This window comes from Cetorhinus maximus, chromosome 7 (genome assembly GCF_964194155.1).
Source record: "Cetorhinus maximus chromosome 7, sCetMax3.hap1.1, whole genome shotgun sequence".
NCBI lineage: Eukaryota > Metazoa > Chordata > Chondrichthyes > Lamniformes > Cetorhinidae > Cetorhinus > Cetorhinus maximus.
The window spans coordinates 51,140,038-51,155,959 of NC_135885.1; the positions used below are offsets into that span (position 1 = coordinate 51,140,038).

Genomic DNA, 15,922 nt, shown 5'->3' on the forward strand with positions numbered 1-15,922 from the left:
AAATTGGTTAAACTTGATTTCCCTTTTACAAAACCATGTTGACTCTGCCTGATTGCCTTGTTTTTTTTTAATAATAGCTTCTAACATTTTCCCTATGATAGATGTCAGGCTAACTGGCCTGTAGCTCTTGCGTTCTGTCTCCCTCCCTTTTTGAATAAAGGAGTTACATTTGCTATTTTCCAATCTAATGGAACGTTCCCCGAATCTAGGGAATTTTGGAAAATTAAAACCAATGCATCAACTATCTCATTAGCCACTTTTTTCAAGTCCTTAGGGTGAAGTCCATCCGGATCTGGGGATTTGTCAGCCCGCAGCCCCAACGATTTGCTTAATACCACTTCCCTGGTGATTGTAATTTTCCAGAGTTCCTCCCTCCCTTCCATTTCCTGATTTACAGCTATTTCCAGGATGTTATTTGTGTCCTCTATAGTGAAGACCTAAGCAAAATACCTGTTTAATTCATCCACCATCTCCCTACTTTCCATTATCAATTCCCCAGATGCACTTTCTATAGGACCATGCTCATTTTGTTAACTCTTTTCTTATTCAAATATCTATAGAAACTCTTATTATTCATCCTGATATTACTAGCTAGTTTTCTCTCATAATCTATTTTTCCCCTCTTTATTAATTCTTTTGTGATTCTTTGGTGTTCTTTATACTCTTTCCAATCTTCTGACCTGCTACCCATCCTTGTGTAACTGTATGCTTTATCTTTAATAAATATAAAAACAAAAAACTGTGGATGCTGGAAATCCAAAACAAAAACAGAATTACCTGGAAAAACTCAGCAGGTCTGGCAGCATCGGCGGAGAAGAATAAAGTTGACGTTTCGAGTCCTAATGACCCTTCAACAGAACTGAGTAAAATTAGGAGAGGGGTGAAATATACCACCCCCCCACCCCATCTTAAACCAGCTTATATTTCACCCCTCTCCTAATTTAACTCAGTTCTGTTGAAGGGTCATGAGGACTCGAAACATCAACTTTATTCTTCTCCACCGATGCTGCCAGACCTGTTGAGTTTTTCCAGGTAATTCTGTTTTTGTTTTGCTTTTTCTTTAAATTTGATATTGTCTTTAACTTTTTTTGTTAACCATGGATGGTGGGCCCTCCCTTTGGAATTTTTCTTTCTCATTGCAATGTATCTATTCTGTGTATTCTGAAATATCCCTTTAAATGTCTGCCATTGAACCTCTATTGACCTAACCCTTAACCTCATTTGCCAGTTCACTTTAGCTAGCTCTGCTTTCATGCCCTCATAATTGCCCTTAGTTAAGTTTAAAATACTAGGTTTGGTTGCATTCATTTATCCCTCAAAATAAATGTAAAATTCAATCATATTATGATTGCTGCTACCTTTGCTATGAGGTTATCAATTAATCCTATCTCATTGCTCAATAGTATAGTCTGCTGTCCAGTTGGCTCCAGAATGTGCTGTTCTAAGCAGCTATCCCAAAAACATTCTATGAACTCTTCATCTACGCTACCTTTGCCCATCTGATTTTTCCAATCTATATGTAGATTAAAATCCCCCATGGTTATTGCTATACCTTTCTGGTAAACTCCCATTAGCTCTTCTTTTATACTCTGCCCTACACGTGTAGTTGCAATTAGGGGGCTGTACATCACTCCCACAAGTGACTTCTTGCCTTTACCTCCTGCAGATTCCTGCCTGACAGCTGACAGCCTGGCAGGTGGGCATGAACACAAATGTGCAGGAGGCTGCAGCCGGGGATCTGTGGGTGTAGTGGCCAGCAGTTAATGGCCAGGAAAATTCTGGGCCATAATTGGGAAGGGAGGGAGCATTTCAGAGATTGGGAGGAAGGGTGAGGCTAAGAGGCCAGTGCCAGGATTGGAGGTGGGTGGGGCATCTTTCTACAATCAGGGAGACCAGTTAGCAAGGGAAAACCAAGCACTCTTTCCCCATCTGCTCTGAAAGTTAAATTTACACTCAACCTTCTAGGCCTTTTATGACCCAAGATCTGGCTCCCAGCAGGTTTTGGCTGATAGGAAAGATGACACTGTCCACCCACCCCCATCACCTGCTCAGACCTCAGGTTATATTGCAGATCAGGTCCTGCTAATGTTTGTTTTTATTCATTCACTGGGATGTTGGCATTAATAGCAATCCCAGCACTTATTGTCTGCCTCTAATTGTCCTTGAGAAAGTGATGCTGAGCCACCTTCTTAAATACAACTGAATGACTTCATTACAGCCTTGGTTCAAACATGGACAAAAGAGCTGAACTCCAGAGGTGAGTGTGGCTGCCCTTGATGATATCAAGCCACATTTGACTGAGTGTGGCATCAAGGAGCCTTAGCAAAACTGGAGTCAATGAGAATCGAGGGAAAATTCTCTGCTAGTTGGAGTCATACCTAACACAAAGGAAGATGGTTGTGGTTGTTGGAGGTCAATCATCTTAGTTCTGGGACATCACTGCAGGAGTTCCTCAGGGTAGTGTCCTAGGCCCAACCATCTTTTTTTTCCCCTTTTTAATTCTTTAGTTAAAAAGTTGTTAGCAATAGTCATAATGGGTAACCATACATGAAAAAAGCTTACAGTGCAGCAATAGCTCATTCAATACACTTACATTTGGAAGAGAAAGAAAGGAAAAGAGAAGTAGGAGGAAGAAGAGAAAAGAAAGAACCTTCCTCAACCTCCCCCAAAAATAAATAATAAGGAAGTCAACAACAATCAGATATAGTTTCACCTGATATAATACAGAAAACCTAATTAGGGTCAGTTATATGAAAGTAGAGAGCTGTAATTCCTTAAAGTATTCTAAGAAAGATTGCCAAGCTACATAACATCCATCAGTGGAGCAGGCCCAACATCTTCAGCTGCTTCATGAATGACCTTCCTCCCATCATAAGGTCAGAAGTGGGGATGTTCGCTGATGATTGCACAATGTTCAGCACCATTTGCAACGACTCAGATACTGAAGCAGTCCATGTCCAAATCCAGCAAGACCTGGTCAATTTCCAGGCTTGGGCTGACAAGTGGCAAGTAACATTTGCGACACACAAGTGCTAGGCAATGACCATCTCCAACAAGAGAGAATCTAACTATTGCCCCTGACATTCAATAGCATTATCATCGCTGAAACCCACACTATCAACATCCTGGGGGTTACCATTGACCATAAACTGAACTGGACTAGCAATATAAATACTATGGCTACAAGAGCAGGTCAGAGGCTAGGAATCCTGTGGTAAGTAACTGACCTCCTGACTCCCCAAAGCATTTCCACCATCTACAAAGCACAAGTCAGGAGTGTGGTGGAATACTCTCCACTTGCCTGGATGAGTGCAGCTCCAACAACACTCAAGAAGCTTGACACCAACCAGGACAAAACAGCCCACTTGATTGACAACCCTTCCACAAACATTCACTCCCTCCACCACCAATGCACAGTGGCAGCGTTGTGTACCATCTACAAGATGCACTGCAGGAACTCAGCAAGGCTCCTCAGGCAGAACCTTCCAAACACACAATTGCTACCATCTAGAAGGACAAGGGCAGCAAACACATGGGAACACCACAACCTGTAAGTTCCCCACCAAGCCACTTACCATCCTGACTTGGAAATATATTACCATTCCTTCACTGTTGCTGGGTCAAAATCCTGGAACTCCCTCCCTAACAGCACTTGTGGGTGTACCTACACCACAGGGACTGCAGTGGTTCAAGAAGGCAGTTCACCACCACCTTCTCAAAGGCAATTAGGGATGGGCAATAAATGCTAACATAGCCAGCGAAGCCCACATCCCATAAATAAATTTAAAAAAAGATAATTTCAGAGGACTGTTGAAGACAGTCCTATTGCTGTGGGTCTAGGCCAGACTGGGTAAAGATAGCAGATTTCCTCCCCTAAAGGACATTTGTGAATCAGATGGGTTTTTGGGACAATCTGGTAGTTGGATGGTCAATACGATTGAGTTTCATTTTAAATTCCGGATTTATTAAATTAACTGAATTTAAATTCCCCTGCTGCCATGATGGCAGTTGACCTGGATCATTAGTCCTCCAGTCACATAATCACTATACTACTGTACCCCAATCATCGGGTTCGATCTGCACTTATAACAGGATCCCACTTCCTTCCAGCAGTGTGGAACATGGCGGGCAGGAAGTAGGATTCGTTAGAGTCAGTAACTCCTGTTATTTTAACTACTCCCACCAACCGCAGCCCCCCATCCGCCCCACCAGTGTTCAATTTCTGCTAGGTGAGGTGCAATTAAAATCAGGCCTGTCTGTCACTTCAAAAATAATGAAACATTATAGAGGCTCATTTACCATGACAATATTGGACCCACACACACAGGAAGTTGGATATGGGAGCTAAGGAGAAGTTGAGCTGTTTATATACTAAGACTATTTTTGTGATTTTTTTTTTAATTCATTGTTTTGATAAATCTTCCTGCAATAAAAGTATATTATGGAGTTCTACAGCTATGCCTCACAATTACAAATTCCTTTACTTTCAAATGAGCTTTCATTAATTTTGTAAAATATGTTGCTGTTGTTTTAACTCAATTACCTGTATAAAATCATTCAAATGAGAAATATGATTGCTGCATTATCTCAATACCAATTTCTTAAACGTTACCTGTGTCTCTCCCTCCCCCACTCTGTTACTTTCAGATGCATTAAAGAAGAGAAAGAAAAAGAGCATCCTAAAAGTATTCCTTTGAAGATCATTATTAGAAATGTTAGAAGCTGTGTATATGTAAGTAACTTAACAATAATAGAATCAATCTGCAGTCTAACATGCTTAGCTTCAGCAACTTCTCATGTCATCTTCCACATTTCCTGAATTAAACAAGTTATTTAGTCTTATGTTGGTGAAATAAGCCTAATTAAGTTCGGTACAGCTTGGAATTCTCTTCCTTTCATTCATTGCACCATTTGATCATCTTAACTTCACTTGTGCTCTTTTCAAACATTAGCAAATGGTGTTGAAGTCTTGAGTTATTGACAAAACAATTGGACAAACTTCTTAAAATGAAAGAAAGCAGAAGAAGCACATCTTTTTGGTTCATTTCCTTATTGTTGAAGAGTCAACAATCAGAATTCTTGCAGGCCTTGCCAGCAGCTTGTTCAGCCTAATCACATCAGCCAAATCCAGGGAGGCAAAGTGACTGACTCTCACCTAAACACTGTGCCTGCTCCTGACAACCTTGCCTAGATATACCAGATGAAGATATTGCAATTCACTTGCTACCTAGTGAATTTGCCAATCTGTCCTCTGATTTAACTTCTGAAGTTAATATCTTGCATGTAATCCTTTAAAAAAGTAATTTTCACTGAGTAGGTTTGTGAACAGTTGTTCTTGCCAAAAGCATAAAAAGAGGAAAGCAAAAGGAGCACTAACCTGCTTCCATACACGTGAGCTTTTGGAGCTAATCGATGTGAACCATGTAAAGGTCTGAATTGGCATTCAGCATTCCACAGTTGACCAATTTATTTTCGAATCCTATGTAAGCAATAATCCTATGTTTAAAGAGGAATGGGATGGAAGCAACTGATTAAATGGCATTTCTTTATTAATATCTCAGTTTTAATCTTAAATAAATTCATATGATGTCTAAAAGTCAGTGTAACTTCTAAGGGTTAAAGTGTGTAGCTGCTCTCCGATATGTGGAGGAAAATATCACATTGTAAAATTATTGTCTTTTGTCTTTTATTTCTGATAGTTGTAAAGTTCATGTACTGAATGAGCTGTATGGCTGATGTGTGTAACGTGCACTATCCTGTTAAACCTCAAGCTTCCATATAAGTACATCGCAGTAGTGAAATATTCTTTGATGTATTTTGGCAAACGTTTCAATGTTAGCTCGCATTTTTAAAGCGTGCACTGGTTTGGAAAGATGAGCAAAATCAATCCCAAGGGACAAATCATAAGATGTGCTGGACTTTGATTTTTTTTTGGTAAGCTTTTTATTTGCAACCCACAGTACCAGAGATTTCCTTCATAGGGAAGCGGAGAAAATCAAGTTTCAATGTGATGTTTCTCTGTCCTGTTTACTTAACATTCAACAGCATCCATATACGCAATGTAACAATTATAGAACAAAAGAAGGCCATTACTTTCATATTTACTCGAGTATCACAGATGTTGCATGAATAGGAGAAGGTTGCCACAAGAAAGAGATCAAAGCCTACCAGTTACAATTAGAGTTTCACCTACCAGTTCAGAGCCTACAGTAATCTAGATAGGGAGCCCAGTGATGCAGAATTTTAAATATTCCAGGGAATAATTAATCTCACTGTCTGAGCTGCTTTCCAGGGCACTGTGCCTAGTATAGGCTTATTAATAATTTTCTAATAATAAAAGAAAACTATAAAAATTCCCTTTTTTTTTATTGGGGGTTATGTTGAGATTGTGTCCCTTCAATCAGCATTAGCTGACAGCTCAGCCCAGCTGAAGAACATCTCTAAGATAATTTCCTTTCTCTTTTTGTGGGGTTGTAGAATTGGCTTGGGCTACTGTTGCACCGGTTCCTCCTGCTTCCAGAGATCGGAGCTCCTCTCCTTTTTCCTTCCCTGCTCCCATCCTGCCTTTAGTTACTTGCTCCAGGGCATTCCCTCTCTGGTCACTGATCTGCTGGCTGGCTGCTGATGAGTTCCAGCCCTCAAAATGGATCAGATCACACACCAGGACTACTGGCTAGTGCATTCTATTGGTCAGCCACCTGAAACTATTTGGGAGTAAAATTCAACCCCACACATCTTTGAAAAAATAGTCAGTAAAAAATATTTTTGTGAGACACAGACTATAACAACAAGATCACAGAGGCCATTCTGTCAGAACTTTGCCAAGTTCATATACAGAACCAAATGCCCTCATATAAGTCTGACTGGGGACATAAAACACAATCTGAGATATGTACAAAAATAGCCTGGTGAGACTAAAGAGTTCACTGCCCTTTTATGGAGGCATCACTGTAGATTTAAGTTGCATTTTTAATAAGTTCTTTTCACCTATTTCTTTCAGTCAAAGGTCTTGACTGTGAACAACACAGATACAGCAAATGATATTATTGCCATGACACTTCAGCAGTCTGGCATCACAGTAAGTTGACAACAAATTACATCTATTTTTAGACTAGGTTTACTGAATTTAATATTTTTCAACTTTATAGCCTAATTAATTCTTCAAGCTATTTATAGCTACCTTGCCCTTTGGAACCTTTCAAAGCTGTTAGAAGTTCTCCAAATTCACATCAGGATTCAATTATTTTAGATTAATCATATGACTCAATATGACAATTCTATAACTGATGCCCCTAAATCTCAAAACCTTCATTAATCAAGAATAGTAAATCAAAATATATCCTAATTTTATTTTATGAGATTTCAGATGGTCAAATAGTTTTACGCGAAGAATTTCTCATGTTCTAAATTTATAGCAAAGTGTCACCCTAGACCTGGACTAGATATAGTATTACTAAAGCCTTTAAGCACAGGGTAACATCATAAGTAACATTCACACCACACAAGTGCCATGCAATGGCTATCTCCAACAAAAGGGAATCTAACCATCTTCCCTTGAAATTCAATGGCATTACCATCGCCGAATCCCCACTATCAACATCCTGGGATTTCCATTAACCAGAACCTGAACTGGACCAGCATGTAAATACTAAGGCTACAAGAGCAGGCCAGAGGCTGGGAATAATGCGGAGAATAACTCGCCTCCTGACTGCCCAAAGCCTGTCCAACATCTGCAAGGCACAAGTCAGGAGTATGACGGAATACTCTCCTCTTGCCTTGATGAGTGCAGCTCCCACATCACTCAAGAAACTTGACACCGTCCAGGACTAAGCAGCCTGCTTGATTGGCACCCCATCCACTACCACCAACATTCACTACCTCCTCCACTGACGCACAGTGGCAGCAGTGTGTACCATCCACAAGATGCACTGCAGCAACTCCTCTAGGCTCCTTTGACAACACCTTCCAAACCCATGACCTCTGTCACCTAGATAGACAAGGGCAACAAATGCATGGGAACCCCACTACATGCAAGCTCCCCTCCAAGCCACTCACCATCCTGACTTGGAACTATAATCGCTTTCCTTCACTGTCCTTGGGTCAAAATGCTAAAGCTCCCTTCCTAACAGTGGGTGTTCCTACAACACATGGAATGCAACAGTTCAAGAAGGCAGCTCACCACCATCTTCTTAAGGGCAATTAGGGATGGGCAATAAGTGCTGGCCTAACTAGCGATGCCCACATTCCCCATGAACAAGTGAAAAAAGTGAAGCATACTCATTGTACATTTAGTCGACTGTTCATTTTAACTTGATAAAGTCACAACGGTTACTTCACTGCTGATAATTCTTCAGTATGATCTTTCACTTTTCAACAGCTGAGCCCCAAAGGTACAAAAAATGGAATAATACTACCTTCGATACTCCATGGTGTAACTCATATCTATGTTTGGATTAGTTTACTAAGTGAAATATTTTTCAACTTTATGACCCATTTAACCAACTGTGACAAAACTACTGATAGAGGCCTCCATGTTTCTACTGAGTTCCTGAAGCTTTGTAAGTACAGGACAGGAGCCTAATTTTAACTTGGGACAATAGTGTAAGGTAGGCAATATTGGATGGTGTTCCTTTTGAATGTCTCTCCCTATTTTCATTCCCATTGACATCAACGGAAATAAAAATCAGAAGAGATGCATCTCGGATCCAACACTATTGTCCAAAGTCAAAATTACCACAAAATGTTCCCAGTCAACTTGTTCCAGTCAGTTGCTGTTTTTATAAAATTGCATTGTAAGCTCATGGCGATGAGTGAAAATATTAATGTTCCTTTGTTTTACCTTCCACTGACCTTCATCCTCAAAACCTTTCCTGGAGTAATCACAAGGCAGCTTTCACTTTGTTTATAGGGTAATCCTAAAGATTATCAACTTTGGGTCATTTCTGGCAAAGAAGATGCCCCCTATCCTCTTATTGGTAAGTTTCAGAATATTTAAGTGATTATCATTTATTTCTGTCCTTTGGCACACTGAACATTTAATGTATTGTTTTACTCATTTATATTGTAAATATTTTTTAAAAAATGTATTATCAGCATGTCACTGGTTAGGCCAGCATTTATTGCCCATCCCTAATTGCCCTTGAGAAGGTGGTGGTGAGCTGCCTTATTGAACCATTGCAGTCCATGTGGTGTAGGTACATCCACAATGCTGTTATGGAGGGAGTTCCAGGATTTTGACCCAGTGACGCTGAAGGAACGGTGAATAGTTCCAAGTCACGATGGTATGTGGCTTGGTGGGAAACATGGTGGTGGTGTTCCAGTATGCCTGCTGCCCTCATCAGTCTAGGTGGTAGAAGTTACAGGTTTTGGAGGTGCTGCCAAAGAAGTCTTGGTGAGTTGCTGCAGTGTATCTGATAGATGTTAGCTATATGGTACAGACATGGTGTGCCAGTGGTGGAGGGAGTAAATGTTTAAGGTGAGGGATGGGTGCCAATAAAGCAGGCTGTTTTGACCAGAATTGTATTGAGCATCTTGACTGTTCTTGCTGCCCTTTTCTGGCAAGTGGAGAGCATTCTACCACCCTCCTGTGCCATCTTATGGTGGAAAGGCTTTCACAGAATCACACAGTGCAGAAGAGTCTGCACCGACACGTGAGAAACACCTGACCTACCAACCTAATCCCATTTACCAGCACTTGGCCAAGTGCTCATCCAGGTACTTTTTAAAGGATGTGAGGCAACCCGCCTTCACCACCCTCCCAGGCAGTGCATTCCAGGCCGTTATCACCCTCTGGGTAAAAAAGTTTTTCCTCACATCCCCCCTAAACCTCCTGCCTCTCACCTTGAACTTATGTCCCCTTGTGACTGACCCTTTAACTAAGGGGAACAGCTGCTCCCTATCCACCCTGTCCATACCCCTCATAATCTTGTACACCTCGATCAGGTCACCCCTCAGTCTGCTCTGCTCCAACGAAAACAACCCAAGTTTATCCAACCTCTCTTCATAACTTAGATGTTTCATCCCAGGCAACATCCTGGTGAATCTCCTCTGCACCCCTTCCAGTGCAATAACATCCTTCCTATAATGTGGCGACCAGAGCTGTACTCCAGCTGTGGCCTCACCAAGGTTCTATACAACTCCAACATGACCTCCCTGCTTTTGTAATCTATGCCTCGAATGATAAAAGCAAGTGTCCCATCTGTCTTTTTCACCACTCCACTAACATGCCCCTCCGCCTTCAGAGATCTATGGACACACACGCCAAGGTCCCTTTGTTCCTCAGAAATTCCTAGTGTCATGCCGTTCATTGAATACTTCCTTGTCAAATTACTCCTTCCAAAGTGTATCACCTCACACTTTTCAGGGTTAAATTCCATCTGCCACTTATCTGCCCACTTGACCATCCTGTCTATATCTTCCTGTAGCCCAAGGCACTCAACCTCACCGTTAACCACCCGGCCAATCTTTGTGTCATCCGCAAACTTACTAATCCTAACCCCCACAAAGTCATCTATGTCGTTTATATAAATGGCAAATAATAGGGGACCCAGCACAGATCCCTGTGGTACGCCACTGGACCCTGGCTTCCAGTCACTAAAGCATCCTTCTGTCATCACCCTCTGTCTCCTACAACTAAGCCAATTTTGAATCCACCTTATCAAATTATCCTGTATCCCATGGCATTTGCCTTCTTTATAAGTCTCCCATGTGGGACCTTGTCAAAGGCTTTGCTGAAATCCATATAAACTACATCAACTGCACTACTCTCATCTACACACCTGGTCACCTCCTCAAAAATTCAATCAAATTTGTTACGCATATCCTCCCTCTGACAAAGCCATGCTGACTATCCCTGATCAAACCTTGCCTCTCCAAGTGAAGATAGATTCTCTCCTTCAGAATTTTCTCCAATAGTTTCCCTACCACTGACGTGAGACTCACTGGCCCTCTACAACCCTTCTTAAATAGTAGAACCACATTAGCTGTTCTCCAGTCCTCTGGCACCTCCACCGTGGCCAGAGAGGAATTAAAAATTTGGGTCAGAGCCCCTGCGATCTCCTCCCTTGCCTCCCTCAGCAGTCTGGGACATAAATCATCCGGACCTGGAGATTTGTCCACTTTTTAGCCTGCCAACACCTCCAATACCTTGCCACTCCCTATATCAAGTTGCTGAAGAACCTCGCAGTCTCTCTCCCTGAGTTTGATACCTTCATCCTCATTCTGTTGGGTGAAGACAGATGTGAACTATTCATTCAACACTCTCTAGCGATGTCAGCTGGCTCCAACCATAAATTGCCCCCTTGGTCCTTTATGGGCCCTACTCTTTCCCTGGTTATCCTCTTCCCATTGATATACTTAAAGAATATCTTGGGATTTTCCCTACTTTTACCAACCAGAGCTTTCTCATATGCCCGTTTTGCTCTTCTAATTGCTTCTTAAGCTCCACCCTGCACCTTCTGTACTCCACTAATGCCTCCACTGATTTGCTTCCCTTGTACCTGCTAAAAGCCTCTCTTTTCCTTCTCATTGTAACCTGAATGTCTCTGGTCATCCATGGTTCTCTGGGCTTGTTACTCCTTCTTATCACCCTACAGGGAACATGCTGAGCCTGTACCCTCCTCATTTCCTTTTTAAATGCCCCCCCCCCACTGCTCCTGTATAGATTTTCCCTACTAGTAGCTATTCCCAGTCTTCCTTGGCCAGATCCTGCCTTATTTTACTAAAATCCACTTTCCCCCAATCCAAAACATCTTTTTGTAACTTGTCTATTTCTTTGTCCATAACAAACTTAAACTGTACTATGTTGTGATTGCTGTCACTAAGATGCTCCCCCACCACCACCCCAGCCACCTGTCCAGCTTCATTCCCCAGAATTAGCACTGCACCGTCCCTTGTTGGACCCTCTACATATTGACCTAAAAAGTTCTCCTGTACACATTTCAAGAAATCCACTCCATCCAAGCCCTCAACTCTATCCCAATTAATGTTAGGAAAGTTGAAATCACCTAATATAATTACCCTATTATTGTTTTTACACACCTCCGCAAATTGTGCACATATTTGCTCCTCAATTTTCCGCTGACTATCTGGGGGTCTATAATAAACACCTAACAATGTGGCTGCCCTTTTTTTATTCCTAATCTCTACCCACAAAGCTTTATTCGATGCCCCCTCCAAGATATCATCTCTCCTTACTGCAGTAACTGACTCCTTAACTTAACAATGCCTCCTCCTCTTTTACCCCTTCCCCTGTTGAGCTGCCAATCCTGCCCCTCCCTCAACCACATCAGATGAGTTATTTATCATAGGATACCCAGCCAGCTGTTGTAGTAACTGTATTTTTTTGACTGCCCCAGTAAATTTTCTGTTCAATGGTGGCCCCCAGGACGTTGATGGTGGGGCATTCGACAATGCTAATGTTATCAAATGTCAAGGGAGGTGACTAGACTTGTTTGAGATGGTCATTGCCTGGCATTTGTGTGTTGCAAATACTACTTGCCACTTATCAGCCCTAGCCTGAATGTTGTCCAGGTCTTGTTGCATGTGGATATGGGCTGCTTCAGTGTCTGAGGAGTTGTGAATGGGACTGAACACTGAGCAATCATCAGCGAACATTCCCACTTTTGGCATTATAATGGAGGGAAGGTCATTGATGAAGTAACTGAAGGTGGTTGGGCTGAGATAATTGGTCTCCAACAACTGCAACCATCTTTTTTGCTAGGTATGACTCCAACTAGTGGAAAGTTTTCCCTGTTTCCCATTGACTTCAATTTTGCTGGGCCAGCTCCTTGATGCCACACTTGGTCAAATGTTGCCTTGACATCAAGGGCAGTTTCTCTCACCTCAGTTCTGGTATTCAGCCCTTTTGCCCAGGTTTTGGATCAAGACTGTAATGAGGTCGAGAGCTAAATGGTCCTGGCAGAACCCAAACATAACATCAGTGACAAAGTTATTGGTGAGCAAATGCCACTTGATAGCATTGTTGACAACCCTCCTTGCTGATAATTGATAGGGTGGTAATTGTCCGGATTGGATTTGCTTTTTTGCATGGGATATACCTGGTCAATTTTCCACTTTGTCCGGTGGATGCTAGTCTTTTATTCTGTAACAACTCTTAAGAACTGGATATCAGATAATAAATTCTCTTATATTGTGGGCCTGAATGGCATTTTGTTTATCTCTATATTACCAATAATATTCATTTGATATCTCCAGAATATCTTTTTACAGTCATACATAAATTTATTTGTGTACTTTAGGGGATACTTGTTATATAAGTAAACAGAATTTCAAACTCAAGGTACAATAATATTATGGTGAAATAATAAAAATTATGACATTTTAAGAGTAAAATTAGCCTGGCAACACTGAAATAATTTCCATTAAGTAAGTATGTTTCTAAGAAAGTGTTGCATTATCAATTGATTAACAATTAACTAGCATACTGAGAACCTTAATCTTTAACAAATACAAAAACAGCTGGAAAAACTTAGCAGGTCTGGCAGCATCTGTGGAGAGGAAGACAGAGTTAACGCGTCGAGTCCGTATGACTCTTCATCAGAACAGAATCATCCAGTTCTGATGAAGAGTCATATGGACTCGAAACGTTAACTCTGTCTTCCTCTCCACAGATGCTGCCAGACCTGCTGAGTTTTTCCAGCTATTTTTGTTTTTGTTTTTGTTTCAGATTTCCAGCATTTAAAAGCATTGCTTTTACCTTAATCTTTAAATTCGCTTCTGTTCAAACTAGGAAAAGATATATGGCGTGAAATTCCGATTGGTAATGTCCATTGTTTGGGCACAATAGGTGCAATTCAAGGTCCAAAATGGCATCCAAGGTGCACGTGCATATTTCTGTGGCAAATTGTACTAGACACCATTTTGATTAGGGCATTAGTTTGCACCCAGTGAACACCCTGTTGGAAGTATGCAGAATCGGCAGATCATCGTATCAATCACTGCACAACACTGATTTGATGCCACTCTTGGCATTTTGAAGCTCAACAATCCAGCTAATGCCCTCTCTTAATCATGCATGGCAAGATACATGTTCAGCAGCAGGAATGAACCCACCGGTGTTATTCAAAGGGATCATCAACTTCTTACAGATCAGTTGGTCATTGTTGCTATGATTCTACAAGTGTTTATTGCTTTCTTTAGTTGATTCAATTTGCAAAAGTCTGCAGGGAGTAATGTACCAGGTGCTGAAGGACTTGTTGCTGACTTCAGACTTCAGCACAAATTAGTTGCTCGCAGATATGGGTCTGCTGGTAAGTATTCCCTAGGCATAAAGCATGACTTGGAGAATGTGCAGGGGGCACATAGAACAGGACAAGCTGCTGGAAGTAGGAGGAGAAGAAAGAGAAGAAGGTCCCTCGGCAGGAGGTCTTATCTGCCCAGGGTATTGCAGGAGCTATTCCCCTACCTGAACCTCAGTGAGAAAAAGTATATGAGATGTCTGCACTTCCATAAGGATGTCCTCCTCCTGTTGCAGCCACAACTGCCCTGAGCAGGGCAAGGACTGTATGGCCAGTGGCTTTGATGGTGAATTTGGCAATGAACTTTGATACATCTGGCTCCTTCCTGGCTGATGCTGTAGATGTTAGCAACATCTTGCAGTTTGCCATCCATTGTTGCATAAGGGAGGTCACAGACCCCCCCATTGACAACTCACTGCATTTCATTCTCTTGTGGTAGAAAGGAGCAGATGGAGAGAGCATGTGGGTTTATGAGGATCTCCGGCTTTGCAATGGTTCAAGGTGCCACTGACTGCATGCAAATTGTTTTGCACGTACGGCATATCAATTCTGCTCTATTCCAGAACTGAAAAGAATTCCACTCTCTCAACATTCAGCTGGTGTGTGATCATAAGCAGGTCAATGCCCAGTAACCTGGCAACGGTCATGATGTTTTCATTCTTGTGGCAGTACACTGCACTTGCTGCATTCGAGCCACCATGGCAAACCAAAGGGTAGCTACTAGGTAACAAGGCTATCTGCTGATCAGATGGCTGATGACGCTAGTGTGCAACCCATACACACATGCAGCACATGTCCAATGAAAGCCATGCTATCAGACAAAATGTGATCAAGCTGACCATGACTTCCACTGCTTGGACATTTCAGGAGCCCTTTAGTACTTGGCAGCTTCTTTGTGCCACATACATCATATTACAATCTCAACATCATGATGGTGAACAGCTCAAGATCATGAAGAGAAGGAAGACAGGAAGCAACCTAAAGAGCCCATTTCTATTTGGGCTGTCCATGAAGAATTTATCCGAGTGCGATACCAGAAAATGCAACACCGATTCCCCATTCACCAATAGTTTCACACTTTACCTTTCCTCTGTCACTGACTGTCACAGCATTCACTTGATCACAATGCAAAAATAAAAACCAACATAAAATAAATATTCCAAGCCAAATTTATAAATCAGATCATGCCATATTGCATTCAAAATTCAACTAGTCACCCCGTGCATTTCTTTGGTGCCTGTTTTCCATGTACATTTGCCTGTCCTATTGCTCCTTCCACCATCCCAGTGGCTGCAGTCTGCTGATTTTCAGTGGAGGAGACTGCAGATGGCCTTGCAGGATGACCTCCAGCAGCTCTAGGCCTAGAAAACCCAGCTTCAGATGACACCATCTTGGCAGCTGTTTGGGCTGGGTGACTAACAGGCAACAGCAAGGGAGCATCTCGTGAGAGAGGTCAGCAGGCTCCATGGAGTCACTGCCACTCCCCCCTGGGCAGCAGCTCAGCAATCTTAATAATCTGTTGGATGGCAGGTTGTTGGACTGCTGTGACACCCTACAAGTCCCCATTGCACATTGTAATCCACAGCCACAATGGTAGCTTTTGTGGCAATAAGCAGACCTTGCATGACTTCAGTCTGAGTTTCCACCACAACACTCAGACTTCT

General features: G+C 41.9%; 1 protein-coding gene across 2 annotated transcripts in view; it reads left to right on the top strand.

Moving 5' to 3' along the window:
* Positions 1–15,922, top strand: part of arhgap20 (Rho GTPase activating protein 20) — a 119,423-nt gene that overhangs the window by 61,270 nt on the left and 42,231 nt on the right. For both annotated transcript variants that reach the window (XM_078545478.1, XM_078545479.1), the window contains 3 exons: positions 4,648–4,732; positions 7,001–7,078; positions 8,909–8,975. In XM_078545478.1, coding sequence (XP_078401604.1) covers positions 4,648–4,732; positions 7,001–7,078; positions 8,909–8,975 — 230 coding nt within the window. The remainder of the gene's footprint in view (positions 1–4,647; positions 4,733–7,000; positions 7,079–8,908; positions 8,976–15,922) is intronic.